Raw genomic sequence first — 23800 nt, 5'->3', positions numbered from 1 at the left:
GCAGATAAAATTTTTTTTATGACAAAACACAGTTCCGTTCGTTATGTAAGGTGCATATACATTATATACATGTATGTACACGTTACCAAACATGCATGTCCTCTGACTGGGAGGAAGCATGTTCTTGGCAAATGGAAAATGCAGATCTAAGTTATTTTAACAGAGTGAGTGGTAAGTGAGATCAGTTTGTATGGAAGGGCTAAACACATATTTCCAGTGTGAGACAAAGTCCACAGTTTTCAAGTGACCCCTGTGTACTGAGACATCTTCTAAAATATTAAAGTTTAGACACACTTAATAGCTATTTCTGCCCTAATACTGCCTACAGTATCACAAACATTAATTTGTAATTAGGTCTCTGAAAATATTTAGTGTAATTTTTTTAAAACAAATACATTATGGTATGTCCTCTGAGAATAATATAATTTAGAATACACATTTTATTATCTGCACAGTGTAACCATTTTTGCGTGGCAGAATGTTATCACATAAACTATAAAGATTCAATGAATGAGTAGAATTTTAAGGTAAGCTTTCTATCTAAGTAGCAAAAATATACTGTTCATAGCGAAGAATATATTTATTACAACAAGAGAGGAATTTCCATGAGTCTATAATTTTCAGTTTAAAAAGATATCTGAAAAGAAACAAAGGCTCTTTATAAGTTGGTTATGTGTCAGCCAATTTAAGGCTTTGCTACTTTAAAAGAGTCTGAAATAAGATTGTCTGGAAGTTGCCTTCACTATTTTTCCAGTCTCAAATGAAAGAAATGAAAAACGAATATTAATAAACTTACATTTTCATTTTCTCTCATTTTTAATATAATGATATTGTAGGGCACACAGCAAAATGTCCTGCAGACACAAAGGTATGAGGCTTACAGATTTTCTTTAAGATACGTAACACTTTAAAATTCACTACAGTGTTCAGCTGCTTTACAAGGTTACAGCTAACTCTCAATCTACTTTAGTGAAAGCAAAGCTTCTTTTTATTTTTTTTGTTTCAATTCAAAATGGTAGCACTTGTTACCATAAGTACAGTAAGCAGCCCTGCAGCTAATATTGGGGTCTGTAGGATGTTCAGTACATTATCAACACAGTGACCTGAAAATTGGGAAGAATGCAGAGGTCATTTAATTCATTAGCATCCCCTAGGCCCCACCCTCCATTGTGGAACGGATCCTCATTACCAGGGCTTTGCTTTGTCTCATTTTAAATGGTCCGAGGGATGGGATTTAGTACTTTATCAGCCATTACCCTGTGAAGGAACCAGACACCTCTGCTTTGGCTTATAGTCAGCAACATTTACAGGAGCCTCTGTTTCATTTCAGAGGATTAAAACTCACTTTCAAAGACAGCTCAAGACAGGCAAGAGAGGGCCCTTCGAAGTATTTCTCATACCGATGACTTGCGTAGCAAAGCTGTAGAAGGCTGTATTTATTTGTCTTGGGATGGAACTATAGAGGCAGTAAGCAATTTGAAGAAAGCTAACAATAAATGCAACGATGAATTATTTGTAGGCAATTCTCTCTTATTTGGAAAAGAGAAACAGAGAAAACACTCCTCAAGTCCCCTAATCCAGGGAAACAAATTCCCACACAACATTTTTGCTTGTTTGTTGTTCTCTGCTGTTGTTTCGCACCGTGAATGCTCCTTGCAATGTCAGGGGGAAGTTTCTTCATTTCTGTCCCAGGGCTCATGGAACTGGGGGCTCTGGTAAGGAATGGCAAATAAAAATCTCCTTTTACAGGGTGAACTCTGAAATTCGGTCTGTCAGAATCACCCAACGGATGGGAGGAAGCCTCCTGTCCATTTTATTCATATGTAACAGCTCTTCAGCCGTTTATCACCATCTTTATTAGCAGCCCAAGCCTTGGAGATGTGACTATGAACTCTTTTTAACCACTGTATATCAGATGATCACTCTTGTGCAATCCACTTGCACCCCTAATTGTTGTGACAACACTTGTCATTTAGATAGCTCTTTCATCTTCAAAGCACTTCACAAACATCAATTAACCCAAATCTAGATTAATTAATCTGACAATTAAGTTGCTATATATCTAGCAGTTACAAAAATGAAGAACAAAGTAGTGCCTATAAAAGTAATCAGAATGAGTTCCCTTGTCTCTAATAAAAATGGGGTCAAGCTAATTTCTTTAGTCTGTTTCTCTCTCCCAAATCTTCATCCCCAGCATCTTCAACTGCTTCATCAAGAATACAGCCAAGGAAAGGGGAGGAGAAAAAACAGGAAAAAAAAAAGGAATCTGTGAGCTGAGATCACACAGATAAGGAGTTAATTAGTTTTGTTTTAAGGATGACCTTAAATCTTGCACTCTACCTGCACAGAGTGTATGAATATTGATCTCATCAGTCCTTGACAGGCTCAGATAAATCATGGTTTCAAACACATTGCTGCAATTAATGAATTCAGGAGGCACTCATATTATAAACCCATTGCTAAATTATAGATTAACCCAAACTGACAAAACAGGGTGAGTAGTTGCAGCGAATTCACCACAATCATTGTAGACCTTGTGAAGTAAGCCACTTGAGTTTTTAATAATCGGTGTGGACCCTGGAACCACAGGCACACTGAGAGAACAAGGGGAATATGAGAGAGAAAGGAAGAGAAACACTTAAGAACTGTTAGCATTCTAATGAATCATTTACTGGAAGTGTAGGTCCGATGGCATTTATACAAGGTGGTGTCAGAAACTGGCTTTCACAGTGTGCCATTTAACTTTATAATAATCCTCAAAATAATGTATCATCCTCTCAGAAGACTTTTAAAAATCTTACTTTGGTTAAGTAGTATGCACTTATAGAAATATTTCTATTAGCTTTTTAAATATACACCACATCCCAATATTTAAGCCTAATATTTTTGTGGGTTTTTTGACCATGAAGAAGGAACTTTTTATTATCTAAAATCATCAGCTGCACAGTCAGCTTTACAAGAACTTCTCTGGAAATTCACAACACGGTAACATCCTTAAAATGACTACTAAATAAACAGTATTCAGATGATAAGGATCTGCACCTTCCAAGAGTGAGGCAATTCTAAAGATTCCAGGAAAATGCCCTGACCTAATGAAAAAGAAAATACTTCTGAAAAAGTCATTTCAAGGCATCTTGTGATTCATATTCAACACATGTAAAGGTTCAGTCCCCCTTTCTTGTTGTTGAAGACTTTCCACAAGTAGGACTCCATATGCAAATACATCTTCAGCAAGATCAGGGTAAGCAAGCAGGAAATGATTGGCTTCACTGGCATTAATTGTGTGAGTAAATTGAAGGGGAAAATGTAGAACTGTGTGGTTAATCAGGTATGACTGAAATCGCCCAATCAAGTAAATAAACATCAAGTCTAGCCTACACTGTAATTAATTCTTGGTGCCAGTCTCTTCCTACATGGAATTAAAAGCCCAAAGAAAACTGCAACCAAAAATGAGTGTTGTATTATGGAACAGTGTGAAATCCTTCAGCTCGTGCTTTTCTAATCACCATTTGACACTGCTTGGACTACCCAGTTTGTGCCACATGCTTTTTTAAATCCTCCACAAATTATTGCTGTTGACCATAAACTGTATCTTTTCACGTTAGTGTTTCAAACACTATGACAGCTAAACTGTGAAAGAATACAAGCACTAATTGATTTGTCTGAGCGTATTACTTATTGCTTGTCTCTTAAGCTTTACTCGGCCTTCTTCACAGGTTCTGCTCAGTTACTTTCACCACTGGTTTTCAGAGATACTGAGGGCTTATTGAAGGATTACAGTTTACAATACACCTGTATAAGCAGAGCTGTAGTCAAGTATTAAAGGTCACTGAAAGCTTATTGATCTAGAGAACACTGCAGTAATAACTCAGAGAATATTAAAATAACCACTGCTATTTGCTCTGCCTTAATTCAGAATGGAGCAGCCAGCACACTTACAGAGCTTTAAGAAACATTTTTCCCCCTAATGATCCATCATTTTGCATGAAAGATTGAACACTTTGATGAAGAAAGCAGAAGGAAACAGAAGGTTACAACTACATGAGGAAAACCCAACCTTCCACCCCGCAAAGTGCCGCAACAGACCCTGGGGAAGAGATTATTATATTAATAATAATAATTTCTAATTTTCTTTTTAAAAATTGATAAAATTAAAATGAAGCGATTGTCTATTTCCATCCAGCATAACATCAAAATCTTTCTCGTAGACTGTGGAGCTTCTTCTATTAATATTGTAAGCAAGGATCACATTATATAACAGTATCAACGAGGCAGAAGAGGCACTGCATAGATTATTAATTTAAGCGAAGTGCAGACCGCTCAAGAAGACCTTGTAAACAACGGTCTACCACAGAAACATAGAAAATTCATGGCCTGTGAAAATTCACATCAGAAAGTACAATGTATTGCTATCTAGAAAGGTCTCCGTATGGAAATGAATTGAAAATCCCATGACCGTTAAACTCTTCGAGTGCATCTCACCAGCAGTAGAGCACCGTAGACATACTGGGGCCTACTAGCATATGCAGACAGACCCCTCAGCGGAAACCCAAACACGTAATTCATGTGCTAAGACACAGCTGCTCCAATAGGTCAGCTGGACAGAGCCAAGGAAGCCAAGTGGACACAAGAGAGAACGAAGAAGAATGGCAGAACAAGGTTTTAACGTCACTAAAAGTTCACAGGAAGAGTCAACCTTCTCACGATTACCCAAAAGTAAGCAACAGTAATGTCTCAGGGCTTCGTGCTGCAAAGGGCCATTCATATGCACAGAGGCTTTATGACCTGAGGTACGCAATAGCCCTGGTAGCCACAGCTGTGAGTCCTACTCGTAACCATACATGCGTAAATGTCATCAGGAGCAGGATCATCACCTGTAACGTGGGTTAGGCAGGGATGAAACAATAAACTAACTGACAATGATACAGTTGTAACACAGAGATATTTGAAAGGTAGAAAAAACATCCAATGGACTTTCTTTGGCAAATTTCCCCTATGTGGGTGGAAGATGGAAAGGACTTTCTAAACAGATATGACATCTGCTTCCCTCTCTCCTTGCAGCTTATTACTTCACCTGCAGCAATGTTTTTCTACCAGGTTTTTTTTGCCTCTTTTCCTACTTTTCCTTATGAAAATAATTTATTTCAGTAAGGTTCTCTGTACAACCTCAGCAGAAGATATTCTTACTCCATGCCACATGCACTGCTTGGCCTGTGCTTCTACAGGCACCTTGTTAGGTGTTTATTTCCCAAATATTAAAATATCTAATACCAAAACAAAAAGATATTATTTTTCTGTGTACATTACTAGGACTCCCACAGAAAAAGAAGAATGTTGCAACTATTAGTATGGATGGACAGTAGATGATCCCTACCATCAGATACTCAAAATGCAAGCCTGTATTTCAGATAAACCTTTGACAGCAACATACTTCACATGGTGAACCCAAACCTGAATGCCAAAGTTTCACAATTTACAGGACCTTCAGCACAGCAGACTAGGATAAAAACTGCTCTCAGAAGGATTATATCCCTCACTTGATTTGTCAGTAATTACCATGGTGAACTGAATCTCATTACGTATTAGGAAAGCAATGCACTACTTTTGGATCAAAGAGGTATTTTGTTCACTTTAACACAAATTGTCTTTACCGTTAACATTAAAAGAAGTTATGACCGGCACTGAAGTGTGACCAGACTTCTCAGATGGTTTCAATGTCTGGGAAGGAAAGCTCAGTAGGTTCATAAATCTAATATATCTTTTTCATAATAAACCTAGAGCAGCAATAATTGCACTAAAGTTTTACAAGGCATCCTGAGAGAAATAGAAAAATTAACTGCTCTGCACCACAGCTAAATAAAGCAAAATTAAGATTTTTTTTTTTTAAGCCCATAAGGAAATCAAATTTATAGACTTTGTAAAGGATGCTAGTAAAAGACCTTTGAGGCAGACTGTAACTGATCGGTTTGATTTTAGTGACCTTGCTTATTTTATCTTTCTAAACAGACATTTAAAACAAGAAGGTTTCAAATGCCCCGTGTAAAGGCTGCTTTGGGTGCAAGACTTACAAAGAACAAACTTCTGTAAGTTAAACTGAATTGGTTTAGTGTATTTTTGCCAAGTTAATCCTTATTTTTCATAACACAAATCAGACCACTAAGCTCCGTACACATGTGATTTCAGTGGCAGAGATGAAAGGCCAAGGCTTCAGATGCCAAACAGCCTACAGAGACAAGCCAAAGGTAGTGACAATTGCAATATATCTGTTGTTGATAAAAAGTCTTCCTCCATTTGCAAAATTTCCACAAGTTGACATTTCCCTCCAACCATTTCTGGTGCCTCTTAAAGCCTTAACTTTGATTATGCCTTCCAAAGTATGTAAAAAGGAAACAGCAGGTACAGGTACAAAACTACCCAGCGCTCCACAATTAATGTTCACAGTGATCAAGCAATCCTGGCGAGAAGCTGATGCTCTGCAAGGCAGCTGGAATACACTAAATCTCCCCACATTAAATATGGCACAGGGAATTCTTCCAACACTTAGCAGTAACATATTGCTGTATACTTTATGAAGTGAAACCAAGCAACTAAAGTCAAAAGTTCCAAGATATGGTAGCGTGAAGACTAGAATGCTTTGCCAATGTAAATCAAAGTATAAACATTCACACAGTCATAAACCTGTCACGGACACTTCACTTCTCTAATTCTTATAATTTTGACTTTTCTGTCCTTGCTGCCATCAAATTCCTAAGTTATAGTCTGTATAGAAAGCAAACAGAATAGTCATCTGACAAGTACTATATGCTATCTTTCAAACACAAGTGATTTTGGGGGTTGCTCTATCATAGCAGCCTTATCCTACACCCAGCAAAAAGTATAAAGGGCCTGAATTTTAAAGACTTTTCGATTTTTTTTCTTATTTCACTGCCATAATTCATTTTAAAATATTTCTAAACTCATGAATGATCTGGTGCAACTCATCCTATTTTTAGCTTTTCTGCAAATGCCTGAACTGCAGCCGCAGGCAACTACTCAGATATCTAAATCAGGGCCTGCAAACATTTGCATACATTAAAAAAAAAAAGAGATATTCTCTAAAAAAACAAAGGAAAAAAGAATATTCCACAGAATCAAGACTATTCCAAAAACTGTCAATAGGTTCATAAGATCCATCTTGCCCCGGTTCTCTTCTTCACCCATTCCTTCACTGAGTTTCCCCTCACCTTCTCTACAGGCAATCCGAAAGACTATTCTTGTTCCTCTTCCCTACTTCTTGAGCCTGTCTCTTGGCAGTATCATCTGCAAAAAATTCAACTACTGTCTCTCTGCTCATAGCTCAAAGACCCCCTTTATTCCCAGACCTATCTTCTTCTGCCCAAGTTGAAATCTTAGCTATTCTCATACTTCTCACTTCAGTTTTGAAGAGATGATAGCATGTTTCTTCCTCCAGAACCACCTTTCTCTATCCTTACACACTTGGCACTTTCTCTGACCTTCTAAGCTTCACATTTTGTTTGCATCTCTTCCTAGGTTTTCTCATCTAAGTGATTTAAAGGCCAGATATACACAATGTGGTGAAGGCAGTGTTGTGCTAATTCTGCTTTTCATCTGAGTGGCAGAAATCTGATTCATCTCTTGTCTGAAACCTATATAGTCACCCTTTTCGATTTAAGCTGCCTCAAGAAGCAGATCCTATAAGGGCAGGCACAAATAATTGCTTGTTACTGTCAGATACAAGCTGGACTATGTGATCTGGGACCCTGTGCCAAGGAAGATGCAGGGTGCAACTTTCTGCATCTGGTTGTGTACAGTGCACCCTCAGAGAGGCTACAGATAACACAGATAATGTCACATTACATCTCTCCTTCAGCCTCTCAGCATCTCATGTTCTGAGCATACTATGTTCTTTAGCATTGCCCTCTTCAGTCCTGCTCCCTCTCACCTTCACAGAATGCTGCAGCAGCTACAGCACTCCTACCTGCTTGAACCATGTCCCCTCTGCCTATATGTCCCACCAGTGGCTTGCCCTTCTCTGATACATCAAAGAATTGCTCACCCTCCCTTTCCAAGCCTTTCCAGGCTTACTCCTGGCAAAAGCTCAGCTCCCAGCCCTGTCTGAATTGTGAAGTGAACTCACTGTCCAAAGATGCACTGTCTGTGCTTATTCCAGCACTTCCCCTTTGTCATGAAGTAGCAGCCCAGTCATCAGAGGTGCCAATGGAGGCTCCAGCCATGGCAGTGCTCCTTGTCCTTGACCATCCTTTGAGTCACTCATGTTACTACCTCTGGAAGGTAGCTGCTCTTAGCTCTTTTTCTTTTCCTCTCCTGGAGATCTACATTGCTCATACAACACAAAGTAATTCACTTATGTTCAGGCAACTTCACAGATATTTAATCTACCCAGGAAACTTATAAAATTGCAGCCTTACAAGGTAACATGACACTTGACATTGTTACCGTCCTATGCATAGTACAGCAAAAACCTCTTCTACATTTCTTAATTTGTATTAGAAATCCTCTTTAGCCAATACTGTTAATTTTGCTTGCAGTTTATAATGGAGGCTGCTCTTTCCCTACACCTCATTCTCTATTTCATCTGCTACACCTCTGTTTCAATCCCATTGGACATGCCAAACTCAATTGGTTTGACCATTTACTGACTAAGGGGTAAATGGAAAGATCTTTCACAACTGCTTCCCTGTACCATCTGAGGTGCTGAGCTTCCTTCCAACTTCTCAGATGCACCTGTCACAAACATGTTGGTCTGGCCTCTTAAGTATCCTGTGCTCCATCTACTTCATCCTTCACTTTTCCTTGCTACATCTCTCATTGTTTTCCCAAACTTCCGCATTCTTTTGGACTCATCTTGTTTGTCCAACAGTGCCACAAAGGACACAAACAACATATAAAAATAACCATTCATACCTGTGCCTTTCTCGTGCATGCCAATACTGTACAAACTCTGTGTCCGTACCACTGTTGTTCCATAAAAACAGTGCTATTTTGTGAAGTTATAAATCACAATTATCATGACCAGTAAAAATCCAAGAATTCATAAGACCACTTTTTACCTTTTCCACCCATTCGTGGCATACATTGTAACATATACACACCAGGCATTTTAGTTTTCCTATCTGCACAGCACATTCTGCTGAGTGAAAAATTACCATACAGGTTCTGCAGGGTTGGGCAGCTATAATGACAAAAGAGGAAATTTTTTTATTATTTAATTTGGAAAGGTAAGAAAAAAACCCCACCAACATACTTTTGGGTCCAATGTCCTTTCATCAGGTCCAAGGGGCTGAATAGCCAATGAGGACAGTGCTCTTCATTTAACAGGTTTTAATTTAGTATTATTCTTAAACCTGATTAGAGTTTATGAATAACTGGATTCAGCCTTGATTTAACACAAATTACCCAGAAGATGAATTTTTCTACAAAAAGCTCCAAGTTCCCAACAATCATTCTTTCTGCTGACTAGTAACACTGTCATTACTATGGTGCAGATCTTTTTGTGGCCACCCTATTTATCAAATATAACAGATCTCATAGTTCAGCGCTTCTTTTACAGAGGGTCTCCAGACATAAGTGAGGAAATAGTAGTTAAAACAGTGGTAGAGCTGCCACTTCCCTTGAATATACTTCCACCAGTTAAATGATAGTGGGTTCAAATTATCCAACTGATTAGCAAAAACAGCCCCATCATTTTCTGAGGTTTCTGTAAGAAGTATAGAGCATAATCTACTGATTACAGTGGATTATGACTTCTCTGCATCCTTAATTTGATTGTGGTAATCATAAAGCAGCTGTGTGATCATCTTTTCCATCAAAAAGGGCAGTTCAGGGTAGCAATCTTCAATTGAAAAAGAGAGACAAAGTTTTGTTTTCTATGAGTAGAACTATTCAAACAGTAGGAATGACTTCTGACCTTTAGCCTGCGGTCCTGGTCTCCACTGCACAGAGAATTTACAGACACTTTAAAGGTCTTCCAGGCTGGATTTAAGTTATTCATCACAACCTGTGAGTGAAAAGAAAGGAACGGAACCCTTAACATTTGCTCATCTCCAAACAGAATGCTAACAAGAGCCACAATTTTCAATATGGTACATTCACCGGAAAGAGAAGAACACAGAGCTTAGCTGGAGGTTTGCAGAAAAACATGCATGGGATATGTGCCCTTGAGCAACCTGCAGTTTGCAATATGCCTCCTCTGGAAAGCCCCAAAAAGGAGCACAGGTGGGAAATGGTCCCATACACAGATGATGTTACAGAGAGGTTGCAGAATACATCCCTGAACTGGGAGCCATGGAAGGCAGACAGGACCAGGCAACGGAGATGGGCAGCATCAGTTTATAGCTATATGTAATTACACAAGAGATAGAAGAGTTTTTAAATGTGGGTGCTTGCAACACCTTTTATGACATGGGAAGCATAAACTATTTCTCCTGAAAGCCCACCTGTGTCCTTGGAAAGTAAATCCAACCCTATTCCTTACCTCAGTCCTGTGAACAAGTTGTTGGGTTGCATCATCATTCATGCGGAAAATCTCCAGAAAAGGATCAGATTTGCTGAAAAAATCCTAAAATAAAATATAGGACAGGTTACTCTTGAGAATTCTTTTTCGTTGAGCTTTTCAGGCACAGTGCACTGGTGCTTCCCTGACTGCTAATGAAAAAGGAGAGTCAGCATGGCTTAGTGCCCTTTGGTGTCTCTCAGCAATATTTCATTCTTGTCCTTGTTCCACAAGGATTTCTGTGGCATTGCTGTTCTCAGTTTGGCTGTTCAGTCATGGCAGTCAAAATATCATTTTAGAGCTTTTTACCTGCTTGAACCCAGTCCGGATTACTGAGCTTTAGCTCCTTCATCCACCTAACTTGTTTCTGTCCCCATAACCCATTTGGTCTTTTGATATCAGTTTTATCATGCAAGGCCCTTTGAAGCATATTCTACAGTGGGGTTGAATTTCACACTATTCACCCACCCTCTCAAAACAGAAGTTAATTGACCAAGACATAGTGCTGCTACCACCTAACACAAGTACTGGCAAGACAGATTAAAGAAGGTTAAAGAAGCAAGTCCTCTTTGGGATGTGATAATACGGTCCATGCTAAGATGACAAACAGAGCAGGGGAGTGCCGAAAATTACTTGATATCTCTAAGTACAAGCAAATCCACGACAGACATTAAGGTTCACATACTCACTGCACTGCAAACACCCTCTAGTCTTACATCTAGCTAATAACCCTGAGTGTTCTTACAGAAACCTAGATTAAGTTACTTTCTGTAGCGTTGTCTCAGTCTGGCCACAGCTTCTTTTGTTTCAATGACATTCCTTCTGGACCTGCTGGCTGGGAGGCAGAAGAGTAGCTGGGTGTTAGCCCTCCACGGCTGGAGGGGGAAAGCTGGCTAACTCAAATTTCTAACTGTGCAAAGCTGCAAGAGCAGGATTCAAATGGACTCAGACCATTTTCTGTAGTTTCAACTCCCATCTTTATTTTCTTCTACAAAAGAGCCACATGATTAACTCTATGCATATCAGTATCATTCTTCTCTATAGGCCATATCCAAAACCACACACCTCCACATCAGTTTGGGAAGTTTGCTCTCCCAGCGTTTCCATAAAAGCATTAATGTAAAAATGACTGTAATATGCATAGTTCTACAATTTTCTCCATACCAAATGCACACCATACTTATTTTTGACTAGCTGGATAGCCATTGGGATAGGAACAGCTTCAGGTAGATGCTATTCCAAGTATGTCTTTAAAATTTGACCAGTTTTACATTTTTGTAAAATGTAAATTTTCTTTACAATTTGACACATTTTTATAATTCCACAGCTGCGAAACATGCAAAGATATCAGGGCTTTGAAAAGGGACACCTTAATTTAAAAGTCTGGAGAAGGAAGTGAGTTGCTAGGGACCATGAAGCCTTGGGCAAGGCTCAAGCAACCTAAAGGTTTTCCCATGCCCTAAATTTGACACCTATCAAGATTGTGTTCAGTGCCATTCTGTGAACCATCTATTTCTTTTCCTCCTAGAGAAAAGGCAACAGTATGTTTAGGAACTGAAGCAAAGCACATGCATATGTATTTGTTAGATCCTACCATGTGGAGCTCTAACCAACAAAGCCAGATGTTTGCTTATTTGTTCCAATTATATGGACGCAAGACATTTAATGTAAGAGTGTGTAGAACCAGCACAAAACCCAACAAAGTCTGTAACTCCAGAGTTTGCCTCAAGGTCGTGATGTAGTTTTAGTATCTGGACTCCATTCAGCACTTGAAACTGATAGTAAACAGGGGGCTTTGGTGATCAAATTCTGCCAGATTACTACTGCATAGCAAAGAGAACAAGCAGAGAGTGGGGGTGCTGGTTTCAGCACAGTGACACCAAAATCCAGAGTGCATAGGGTTAAAAAAGGTTGAGCTGCCTCTTCTCACACATAGGCATACTGATTGAAGCTGAGTAAAAGCTTAATGTTAACAGATTCTTTATCAAATGCAAGTTTGACAAGAAAAGTTATCTGAAATAAAACATCTCAAGATGATACATCCAAAGAATGTACCTTGGAGTGCAGAAAAATTCAGAGGGGAAACCAGGATTTTGTGTAAGAATCAAAATATATCATAATTCTCGGTTGAGTATCATGAAAGTTGAAACAGCAAATCAGCAAAAGGGAAGTAATTTTAATATCTGGTTTTAACTACCAAGGCGATACCACCTAAAGGGAAAGATTTTAATGCTGGATGACAGCTTGTATCACCTCCCCTTCAATGCAAAAACAAAGCCTAATTCCTTTCCGAATGAAGGTACAAACAAAAAAAAAATCCTTCAATATTCAAGATGCTTCATAACAACTCAAAAATGGTAAGCTGAAGAAACATTTTGTTTCATAGCTATTAACATTTTCAAAGCTTTTTGGTTGTTACGCTGAATCTAACAGCTTTGCATTATCTCACAAGAATATCCTCTGAAAGAAGAATAGCTGCAATAAAGGTTTAATGTTCTGATATTTTAATAATGGTTAAATAATTAATGTAATGCATGTGCTGGTGGCATAATGCGTGTTGTTCTTTCAGTATGTGCAGCAGTTACACAGCAATAACACAAGTACCTGGCTTAAACTTTAAAAATTTAGCTACCTCTGTTTCTGAGTAACTACTTTGACACATCTTTTAGTATATTAATCTTCAGAGCATGACACTTCTTAAAATTCAGGTTTTGGGGTGAAAGAGGTCTCTCAGGAAAGGGCTGAAGTAGCCAAAAGACACTAATAATTTTGAAAATTCTTCAGCAGCAACACAGGGCATTTAAGGATTATTTGTAGTAGCAGTAGTAGTAGTAGTAGTAGTAGTAGTAGTAGTAGTTTAGTACCAGGGAATTATGTAAAAAAGTAATATTGGAGCTTGTATTTTGCAGACATTTGCTGGAGAATCTTTCCCAAGAAATAACTGCCTCTCAGAACAGGAAAAGAGTTTGCCTGCCTCAGTGCTCATAATATATTATAACTATCATAAAAATTTAGCTGCTTGTTATGGTAATTATGACACAGCTATTAATGCAATAGAAACTTTCCAAAAGACATTGTTCTTCTCTGAAGTGTTCTCAGTGGGTCTCTTGAAACAAAGATGTGCCACCTGAGCTGACAGGGCTTCAATAAAACATAAAAATGCAGTTACACCTTCCAAGCAAGCACTGCGATAAAAAAACCCCAACCTTTATCTCTGCAAAGTCAGTTAAGTAAAGGAAAATTTCATACCTGTGACTTTCCTATAATTTTTCACTGAATTTTTCAGCCATGCCTCCAGGGAAAATTGAGTAGGCCTTACTTGTTTTGTGTCTTCTCTAAAATTCTTGCAGTTTTATGTGGAGGGAGTAAAAGCAAACACAACAAGCATATTTTCTTTAATCTGCCAAAACTGTGTGGTTTACATCTTTTTCCTTAGTGGAGGAAACTCACATGTTTAAGGACACCGGTCTGGATCCTCTCTCAAAGAATTTTCTTTTAAAGGATGGAGGAAGAAAATTCCTGTCCATCCAAGTTACCACTGATGGTAATAGATGGAAAGAAATTCTTCTTCTTTTTATCCTTAAAGCACATCCAGAACCTCCTTCCACCTCTTCCTTTACCTGCAAGTTGTAAGACATCATAATTCACCTTGCCTTTTGCCACCTCCACAGCTACCAGTTCAGGAATCCCTGGGGTTACAAAGGTGACCCTGTGTAGCAGAGCATGAACAACTGCTTCCACAGGCTTCCTCTGTCTTTCAGGAGACTCCAAGGGCAGTTCCAGCTCTCAGTCTGCTTCTCTGATGTTACATCTCTACTCAGGTGTTCACTTCTCTGAGTAGGGAGAGGCATGCAAAACCATGCTTAGGATTTTACAAGATGGGCTCTTCTCAATTCTCTGATTTTTTTTTTATCTTCATGTGACATAGGAACACATGCTTTTTCACCAAGGGCTGAACTATACAATTTGAGTAATTGCAAAATGACTAATAGGGCCTTGCATCTACTGACATCAAAGTATATTATAAGCCATACCAAAAGCCATAGCCTTTTCTTATAAATGAGGTAAGGAAAGGTTCAGCCAAGTTTAGAGCTACACCCCTAGCTGGAGGAAACGGGAAGACTGCTTTCAACTGTAATAGGCTTCCAGTGATTTTAATCAGCTGAAGACAGGAGTTTTGATTCAGATAACCCATGATGAGTCATTGCTTGAGCCGCACACTGCATCATCCAGGAATTTTTTATTAGATGAAGCCCACATTGACTGGACATGTTAAAATGTCAGAAATTATAATATTCTTGCAATATTTCAGAAAGATCCTCCTTAACTTATCCCCATATAGTGTTTCAATCACTCTCTAAAGCTGTTGCCTAGACAGCACTGACCTGGCTCATAAGTGCACTCTGGCAGCATCCTTTTAATTTATACCAAGAGTCATAAGCAATCATAATATTTACACCAGATCACATTTTACATTCGTGGAAAAGGAATGACGAAGTAGAGTCTTATTATGTTGTATACATCCTTTCCTTTTATCTACATGTGACAGCATGTGCAACAGGAAGAAACGTGTATAACTTTGGAAATCACATCTAAAGATGGCTGTCTAAAGAGAGGTTGGTAAATCTACATTTTGACACGTAAATACATGATTTGGAAACATTAAGACTTCAGCAACTCTGGAGGAAGAGGTAATTAATCTTTCAGATGAGAAGCAAATTCAGGCCCTGATCATTTATGATTGTTAATGATCCTGAGCACAGTAATGTTATTTACCTGTATGTTCTACATAAATTCCAGTACTATTAATCTTTCTGTGTACTTTCTGCTTGCCTGAGATTTTCCGGTAGTTTCAACCGAAAATATTATTCATCAGTTATGGCCTGATTTTGAAAATCTGATGTATGTATCCAAAAATACTCTCACTAATGTGATTTTAAACTACTTACATGTCAAATGTTTACAAGCATTTGCTTGGAGCACCAGAATGATAAACTTTTCTGTAGTGTTAATATATGTTTCCAATTAGAAGCAGCTTCACGTATAAGAAGAGACTATATACTAATAGTAGATACTGTGATCCAGTACAATTGTTATCATCTGATCTTCAATTATATGTAAAGCCCGATGATCTAAACAGGATCGTAGTCTTATGACATCTATTAACTACAAAGATATTCCCCTGATTACCTCAAATAATTATGTCTGCTATTACATTGAGATAACAGGGAGTGTGCCTTACAAGCAGCCATCTCCATTTCTGGGGCTGTGTGTTGCTTGAGATGTTTATTTTATATACACATATATATATATATATATATATTGCTAAACAACAGTAGATATTTTCAGAAGGAGGTAGTCCTTATAATGAAGAGTAGTGTTTAAGTCAGTGGAGAACTTTCTTATTAAGGAGGAAAAAAGCTTTTAACAAACATTCAAGAATCTTTCTTACATTAAAGCTTCTTTTTGTTGAACAAAATGCGTATCATAACTGAGCTGTTATGAAGTTTTCTAGCTCTGTTTTAAGACACTTTCAACTGTAACATCTTTGACTAGTTATAGAAAGTTTCACTTCTCTATGCACTTCTGCTCTGTCTCATTTTAAATAATTAAATTGTCTTGGTTATAAAGTAATTAACTTGTCTTGGTTTTAATTAGATTCCATTGGGGTTTTTTTTAATTACTTTGCAACTTGTGGTAAGCCTCATTGTGAACATTCATCTGAAATCTCTGATGTGTTTAATAATATAAGCAAAAAATATCTGTTAGGGAAAATCTCATCAAATTAAACTTGCTGGCATTCTTGTATCTTTCAGTAAGGTTAATATCAAGCAGCTTACCTTGTCATCCAATTTCCGTGCACTGAATGAAAGTTCAACGTAGTCGTCATTGCCAGACAATTCCTCAGCAATCACCTAAATGGAAAGCTACATTTGAGTTTTGCATGGTGTAATGGAAGGGGAGTAAGATGCCATTTTCCAGTGTGAAGACTCTAGACCCCATTAGGAAACTGAAATGTGGTACAAGTTAGTACATTTCTCTTTGCAGTCTGGAAGGGCTAAAAGCATTCAGTGAATCCTTTGCTCAGCGGATCGGTGCCACCCTGTTAAGCCTACAAACCTGAATCACTTTGTAACACACAACTATGCCTTGTCAATCACTTGTCAATGGACAGACATCAGCATCCATCAGGGATCCCCTTCCTCTGACCAAGTACTTTTCCTCAGGTAGGACAAGGGAGAATTTCACAGTATCACACTGTCCGAGGAAACAAAAAAGCTATACAAGAGTTGTATTACTTCAGTGTAAAGTTTAATTATTTTTATGCTGCTTCAGCATCATTCGGCAAGCTAAATGGAAAAAGGAGTGAAGTCACCCATCTTAGTTGCCACGAAAGGCACACTTAAAGTAGAGGAGTTCTGGTATAGTTTTTTCTGCAATAGCTACATCAGCAAAACCATTTACTCTAGACTGAGTCAGAAAAAAAGTAATAAATAAAAAAAATAATCTAGTGTGAATCTTTCAAATGGTGTAGGCTAGGCTAATAATGATGCCAGTTGCTGTGCTGTGCAATACTGTTAAAAAACCCAACAAAACCAACATAAACAGTCTTCCTGACTAGCCATTAGAATGGTTCAGTAGAGAGAGGGTATTAACGAAACCTGGGCTATTTCACTGGAAAATGTTTGAAACAAACCACGCTACATTCTATTTGACAGTTATAAAATCTTTCCCTATTGCAAATATTCTCCCCACAGATTAAATCGCCCCAAAGAACCAACTTATTGAGCGTTTCACGCCCATGGCCACACACTTGTCAGCCACGTCAGTCCCCGGCCAGGCTCAGACTGTCTCCGCTACACGGACTCCAGACTCCTTGGGAGCCACTTGGGACACCCCCACTATTCTTCAAAAAACCAGCTGAAGGCTGCTGAGGCTAGAGCTGCAGTCAGAGCATGCAGTGTGGGATGCTTTCACTGCCCACATATGCAGCTCCCAGTAACTAGCCAGGCTGTCCACAGCCTCAATAAACTTCAGCATCACAGATTTTTTTCTTTCTTTGCTGGAAACTTAGACTCTGTATCGGGCATAACTGGCAGGGGTTTGGTAGCAGGGGCTGCAGGGGTGACCTGTGTGGGGAGGCTGAGAACAGCCCCGTGTTTGTCACAGCCAGCTCCAGCTGGCTTGGCAGTGGGCAGAGGCTACAAACTGCACCCCAAAACATCAGCCCGTCAGAGGTGCATACAGCACCTCTGTGTGGACATATTTAAGAAAGGGCAGCGGCTGGTAGAGGCAGGAGGCACAAAGGGAGGAGCACTAGGAGGCCTGCGAGGCAACATGTAAAGATGATCCAGGAGGAAGCATGGCGAAGGGGATGTTGTTGGGGACACAGTTGGAGATGCACTCTTGGAAGGAGGTGTGCCATGCCAGAGGAGATACCTCTGAGGGCCTGTACCCACAGGTAAACCTACACTGGAGCAAGGATGCCTCCAAAGAGACTGTTGCTCATGTGTAAGCCCATAGCAGGGCTGAAAAAATTGGTAACAAAGAGCAGCAAAAAAAAAAAAAAAATCACTATGCTCTGATCCTGACCTGTGCTACCCATCACCTCACCAAAGGGACTGAGCTTAACATCTAGTGAAGGCAAAGGGAGTGGAGACTATGAAGGGGCCAGGAGATGAGTCCAGGGGAGGGTGAAGAAAGATATTTTCCCTAAGAGTTTGCTAGTCATATTTGTTGCTTAATATCAATCAGTAATTAAAAGTTTATGTTAATTGGCAATTAATTAAATTAAGTAAAATTCTCCAAGTTGAGCCTGTTCTGGCTATGACACATCACAGCCAGTGAACCGTGGTGCTTCCTCATGCAAAATATTCACATACAGCCATGTAGGAGCACAGTTGCTTAACTGTGCATTAAAGTACCATCACACAGGCACATATGTGGTGTTTCACACGTTCCAGGCAAATGTGAGCTTGCTGGAAATTTGGCCTATAAAGTCTGACACATTTACATGTAGTCTGATGTTTTAAAAGATCATAAGCTGTATATGACCAACAGTGCTCCAGGATTTGCACACCAAGTCTCACAAATATTTTTAACTGAAAAGAATGAACCCTTTCTTACAAAGGTTGACAGACTTCTTAGTGGAGAAGGTGAGCAATGCCCTGTTTTCATCCCACAGCCATATAATAAAACTGTAGTGGTGAGACGTTATACAAAGGGCTAATAAAATTCCAAGAAAACATTCCAAGATAGGAACTTTCAAAATCCTACAAAACCCCCGTAATTCAGTACAATGAATGAGTTAGGTAACTAGTATTTGTAACTTCCATACTTGACAGACAACTGGTATGCCCCCAGGTCCAGAAACACTGACAAATAATCCACTTTGACTTATTCTGTCAAGATAGCAAACTTTTCACACAGTAATTTTTGTCTGAGTTCAGTTTCTCCCATTCAAGTAAAGTCAGCTTGCTCTTCAGTACTACTGGCCGAGAGCCAAAGCAAGGAACCAAGGTCTGCATTTCACAATTATCATCCAGTGTTAGGCCAGCAGGAACTATTAACGCATTTTCTCTCATCTTCTGTATATCACAGAGCATTATTTTTTGCCAGAACACTCTACAAAGAAGCCTAATGATTTTAGTTGAACTAGAGTATTTGTGTTTTCACAAGACTAAACTCTGTGTCCCTCGCAAAACAGGAAGAGCATCTAGAACACAGTGGGGATGGACGAGATGAAGTATGCCCAGTTAATCCCAGCAGGCAAACCACACCAAATTATTCAAGAAGAAAAGGTCTCTCCTGGTTCAGTTCAGCCAGATGAACAGGGAATTCCCTTCCAACCCCAGACCAAAAATGAGTTTATTTTATGCATTTAAGCAAATCACTTCCCAGCTAAGCAAGGAAGACATCTAAGAAAGAAAATTCCCTGGGCTCTCAGAAATCATTATTTCTCACAGTCTGCTGTCTCTTCTGGGTCTGAAGAGAGGAAAAAAAATCCAAACAATCAAGCCAAAAGAAACCCATCTGGCTAATTGCACATCAAGGAAGAAAACTCCTTTCTCAACCCCATGAGGCAACAGAGCAGAGATCCCCAAAGCAGAATATTTTACTGTAGCCTTTGTCTTAAAGCAGAGCTGCAAATGTCACAAGCTTGCTGATGCTAGCTTCAGTGCAGACAAGCTTGATCTTCCCAAACAAGCCAGCAATAAGAAAGATGAAAGACAGTCAACACATTGATTTGCAGATTTCAAGATACACATGGGTCTGTAACTATCCAGTGTGTAATTGTGTTACAACACAGCTAAAATACCTATTCTTAGCAAACTTCTGGATTTGCATGCGGTATTGCTGGGTGTCTGTGTGTTTTCTGAGTTGTTTTTTTTTCTTCTTTTTTTTTTCTAGAAACTGGAAAAAGCCCAAAGTCCAAGAAACATCAGACTCCTTCATGTGTCAAAGCAAGCCAAAATAAATTTCTGAAGGTTCTAGAACTTCAACTAAAAGTATTCAAGCAGCACAACTTTCTTGCTGTCATCAGAGTACTTCAAATGTAGTAGTAAATATTGTGCTTTTGTACAAATCATACATTATTTGTTGCCATTTCCTTACAACAAGCATTTGCCTGAAACAGTACAAGTAATCTGTTAAACAATTCTAATACATTTCTCAATCAAGGGTTGTTCTGGTGACTTAGCAGGATGCTTTTAGGGAGCATTAGTCACATCAGATATTTTAAAATAACAGGAAAATAAGACTGTATTTAAGACTGACTTACTGTTATAGATGACTTTCCTGCTGTGTTCCCATGTTTAAGTAAGGACTTGGAGAGTTTCCTCTGAGAAACAATCTGCAGAAAAATAAAAACAAAGGGGGGGGGGGGGGGGGGGGGAAATCGAATCTGTAGTGAACACATGGCTTATTTTTATTTTATGTTGATTTTTTTTTTTTAATCAAGGTAGTGTCTTAATCCATGATCAAAGTTAGCACAGTAAGACCATGACTGAGAAGAAAGGTTCCCAAGGAAGCCTGCAGACAGGATGCAATGGAAGGACAAAGCAAGCAGAAGGGGTGGGGCTGAATGGGAAGAACACAGTTCATTGAGTTTAACAGAATAGTGGAAACCACATCTCTGATTTTCCTCAATTATTGCAACAATGGTGACAGCAGGACAGCAGTAAGCTTTAAATGGACTTAAAAGGCAGTCAGAGGACAGCTGTACACAGCAAATCTATCATAGATGCCTCCAAAAGCTGTTTATTTTTACAGGAAACTGAAAGCCATTTCAAAGAGAAGACACTTATTTTATTTCAAAATATCAGCAAGTCTAAGCTCAGGACAGAAGCAAGCAATCTGCCCCATAGTTTTAGTTCCAAAATTGCCTCCTTTGCTTACCAGGTACCAGACCTCCTCTAGAACTCAGCATTGCAAATGAACTTTTCTGTTGACCAATTAATAAATGTACTTCAAATAAATGTTACCAGAGTGACACTAACAAAAGGTGTCATTTCCCATATATAATAATCATTAAATTTCCCAAATCATCCTGAAACATTTATAATCAGACCAGTAAAAATACTAGAAGAGGAAAAAACCTTACAATAATGCATAATTGTAAGCTATAGTGATGTCCCAGTATATTAGGTCCCTCTTCTCTGTAAAGTTAATGTAGTATTTATTTATTTGTTTTTTTAATTGGAAAACTTCCAAATGTAGACAGAGGTACAGCTAACTCCAAATACAGCTTAGGAATCACAATCAGTATAATTTTTAATGTGACAATACTGCAGCAGGATTGTGCTGTGCAGATACTGAGCAAAACATTGCTTCTGCCCTACAAAAATCCCTAACCTCTGGAATGTGGCTTTTATACCAGAAACAGTCCTTTCCCACATCCAACAGTACTTGGACAACCTCATCCTCATGGCTAATCCATAACACTTCAAATAAAATCATCCACAAATAGACATCTTTGGCAAAGCATGCATAAGTATTACTTGTAAAGGAGAGGCAATCATCAAGGCAGAAGAATGGCTCCAGGCCCCTCATTAGAGTCCTGGGCATCATACACATTTCGGCAATAAACCACATCAGTGGGTAATGGCCAGAGCCAGAGGAGTGTGAGTAATGCAAAGCCATGGCCAGGCAAAAAAGGCACTGTGAGACTGGAGTCAATAGGATGTAAAGTTTTGCCCAACATCTCCATAGCGAAACATGTTTGTCCTGCCCATCAGTTTGCTGAATTGAACAGAAAAGCAAAATCAGCAGCTCAGATTATTCTTAGCTACTGTCATGACAGAAGCAGCAGGAAAGAAAACAATTTAAATGGGCTTTAAATGTGAGATAGAAGAGCCATGACAGGGCTGGAACACAGGCCTGCCACAGGGGTGGACCAGACATCCAGAATTATTTTACCCAGCTTCCCGGTCCTAATGCAGGACCAAGTACACCTGGGTCAGCTATAGTTGACAGGTGTGTGTCTAATCAGTTCTTAAAAATATCCAGAGGTAGAGGGAAACACACTCCTCTGGCAATTTATTACGCTATTCATTATCCTTACTGTAAATATGTTTTTCTAACACCTAACCCAATTATCTGCAGATTAAGCCCATTATTTCTGTCTAACGCACCATGAATAAGTGAAACAATCTTTTTCCCTTCCTCTCTCAAGCAGCCTTTGTACCCGAAGACTAACAGCAACTCCCTACAGTCTTCTTTAGAGTACAGAACCCAAGTTTGTTTTCTCTTTCCTTTTTGACCAAATTTTCTAGCCCTCAAGCCATTTCCACTGCTCTCTGCTAAGCCCTCACTGACTGGCCTATATCCTACTCTTAAGAGTAATGCTCAAAACTGGACATAATACTCCTGGTTCTTCCTATGCAAGAAGAGCTTCTCATATCTTGCAAGCTGTGCTGCTGATACACTCCAGAATAGCATCTGACTTATTTTAAGAACATCACGATACTGTTAACTAATGTTCATTTTATGACCATGTCAGATTGCCAGCTGTTTCTTACACTGTATTTTTGCAGCTTGTTATTACTTAAGTGAATAATTTAACACGCATCCTTTTTGGACCGCTTTCCATAAACCAGCCTGCTGCCATCATCTCACTCACTTTTGCATATTAACTTTTGGATTTGACCACTGATATTGGTCAGTGGCAACAACAGACAGGAGTAAAGGTAAGATGACCAGTAATGCCACGATTCAAATGTCATTTTTCTTCTGTAGGATCTTGGAAAGAGTGCTTGCTGTGACCCCGTAAGTCACCCATATCTCTGTTTTCTTGCCAGCTAAACCAGATCAAGAACAAATTGTTGCATTCTCGTGAATTGTGAGGTACAGTTTAAAAAAACTTGTTTGAGATTCTCAGATGGGAGGTAATACAGAAATATGACAGATTGTTCTTAATATATAATTAAATTCTGTACCAACCAGACAATTAATTATGGCAGCTGGGGAGCAAGGCCCTTTATCTCTATGACCTCCACCTTCCTCAAGATGCACAGACAACTTTGTAAAACACATTAAGCTCTTTCACTGAAAGCTGTGGGTATTGTGTACCGGAAACCTTTTCAGATATGTTACATATATATACCCGTGGTATGAGATAGAACTTGGATGGGAACCCATTCTTTAGCTAGACTCCTTTAGAAACATCAGGATCTCTCCCCCTGAACTACCCAAATTGCACCAGTTCCCTTTGCCGCTTTGAAAAGTGTCCCAGCTTTCAAGAGGCATCAGGCAGACAGAAACCTGAAGCTTGGGAGCTCCCATGCAGGTGGCAGGTAGACAGCTTGCAGTTCCTGAGAAGATAATTCATTCTGACATTCCCATTAGCAGATTGCATTAATAAGACTTGCTCTCTAAGCCATTAGCATCATTGTGACACTGTAAGCATTCTGCATACGTAAATACGTGTATTTGGGTGCAACCGTTTATCAGTTGCTAATTAAGTGGCCAGTAAAATGAATCTTCCATCTGGCAACAATGTGCCAACATCATTGCCTCAAACTGTAGCTAGTGATTTAGGATCTGCAGGCTATCATTGCAGTAACTGTCAAAGAATCTATTTTCCTTAGCTGTAAATTGCCCTTTCTGTTCATGCGCTGTGCAAACCAGCTCTCATTGATTAAAAGAACCACTGGTAAAGAAGTTGCCATCGATTATATGTCATATTCATTGTTTACGTATCAGTGTAAATCTTCTGAAAATTATTATTAAAAGTTTTGCTGACCTGATTGCCAGACAGCAAGTCTTAAATAATGAAAACTCAAGGGC

The 23800-nt window shown here is 39.0% G+C and overlaps 1 protein-coding gene across 1 annotated transcript in view; it reads right to left on the bottom strand.

Annotated features, from left to right (window-relative positions):
• CPNE4 (copine 4) overlaps positions 1–23800 on the bottom strand; it is a 244413-nt gene that overhangs the window by 83053 nt on the left and 137560 nt on the right. The window contains exons 4-7 of the mRNA XM_040592437.1: positions 20295–20366; positions 16354–16428; positions 10496–10579; positions 9929–10018 (exon numbers count right to left, since the gene is read on the bottom strand). Coding sequence (XP_040448371.1) covers positions 9929–10018; positions 10496–10579; positions 16354–16428; positions 20295–20366 — 321 coding nt within the window. The remainder of the gene's footprint in view (positions 1–9928; positions 10019–10495; positions 10580–16353; positions 16429–20294; positions 20367–23800) is intronic.

Source organism: Falco naumanni, chromosome 4, assembly GCF_017639655.2.
Source record: "Falco naumanni isolate bFalNau1 chromosome 4, bFalNau1.pat, whole genome shotgun sequence".
NCBI classification, from domain to species: Eukaryota; Metazoa; Chordata; class Aves; order Falconiformes; family Falconidae; genus Falco; species Falco naumanni.
This window is presented reverse-complemented; position numbering and strand designations above follow the sequence as displayed.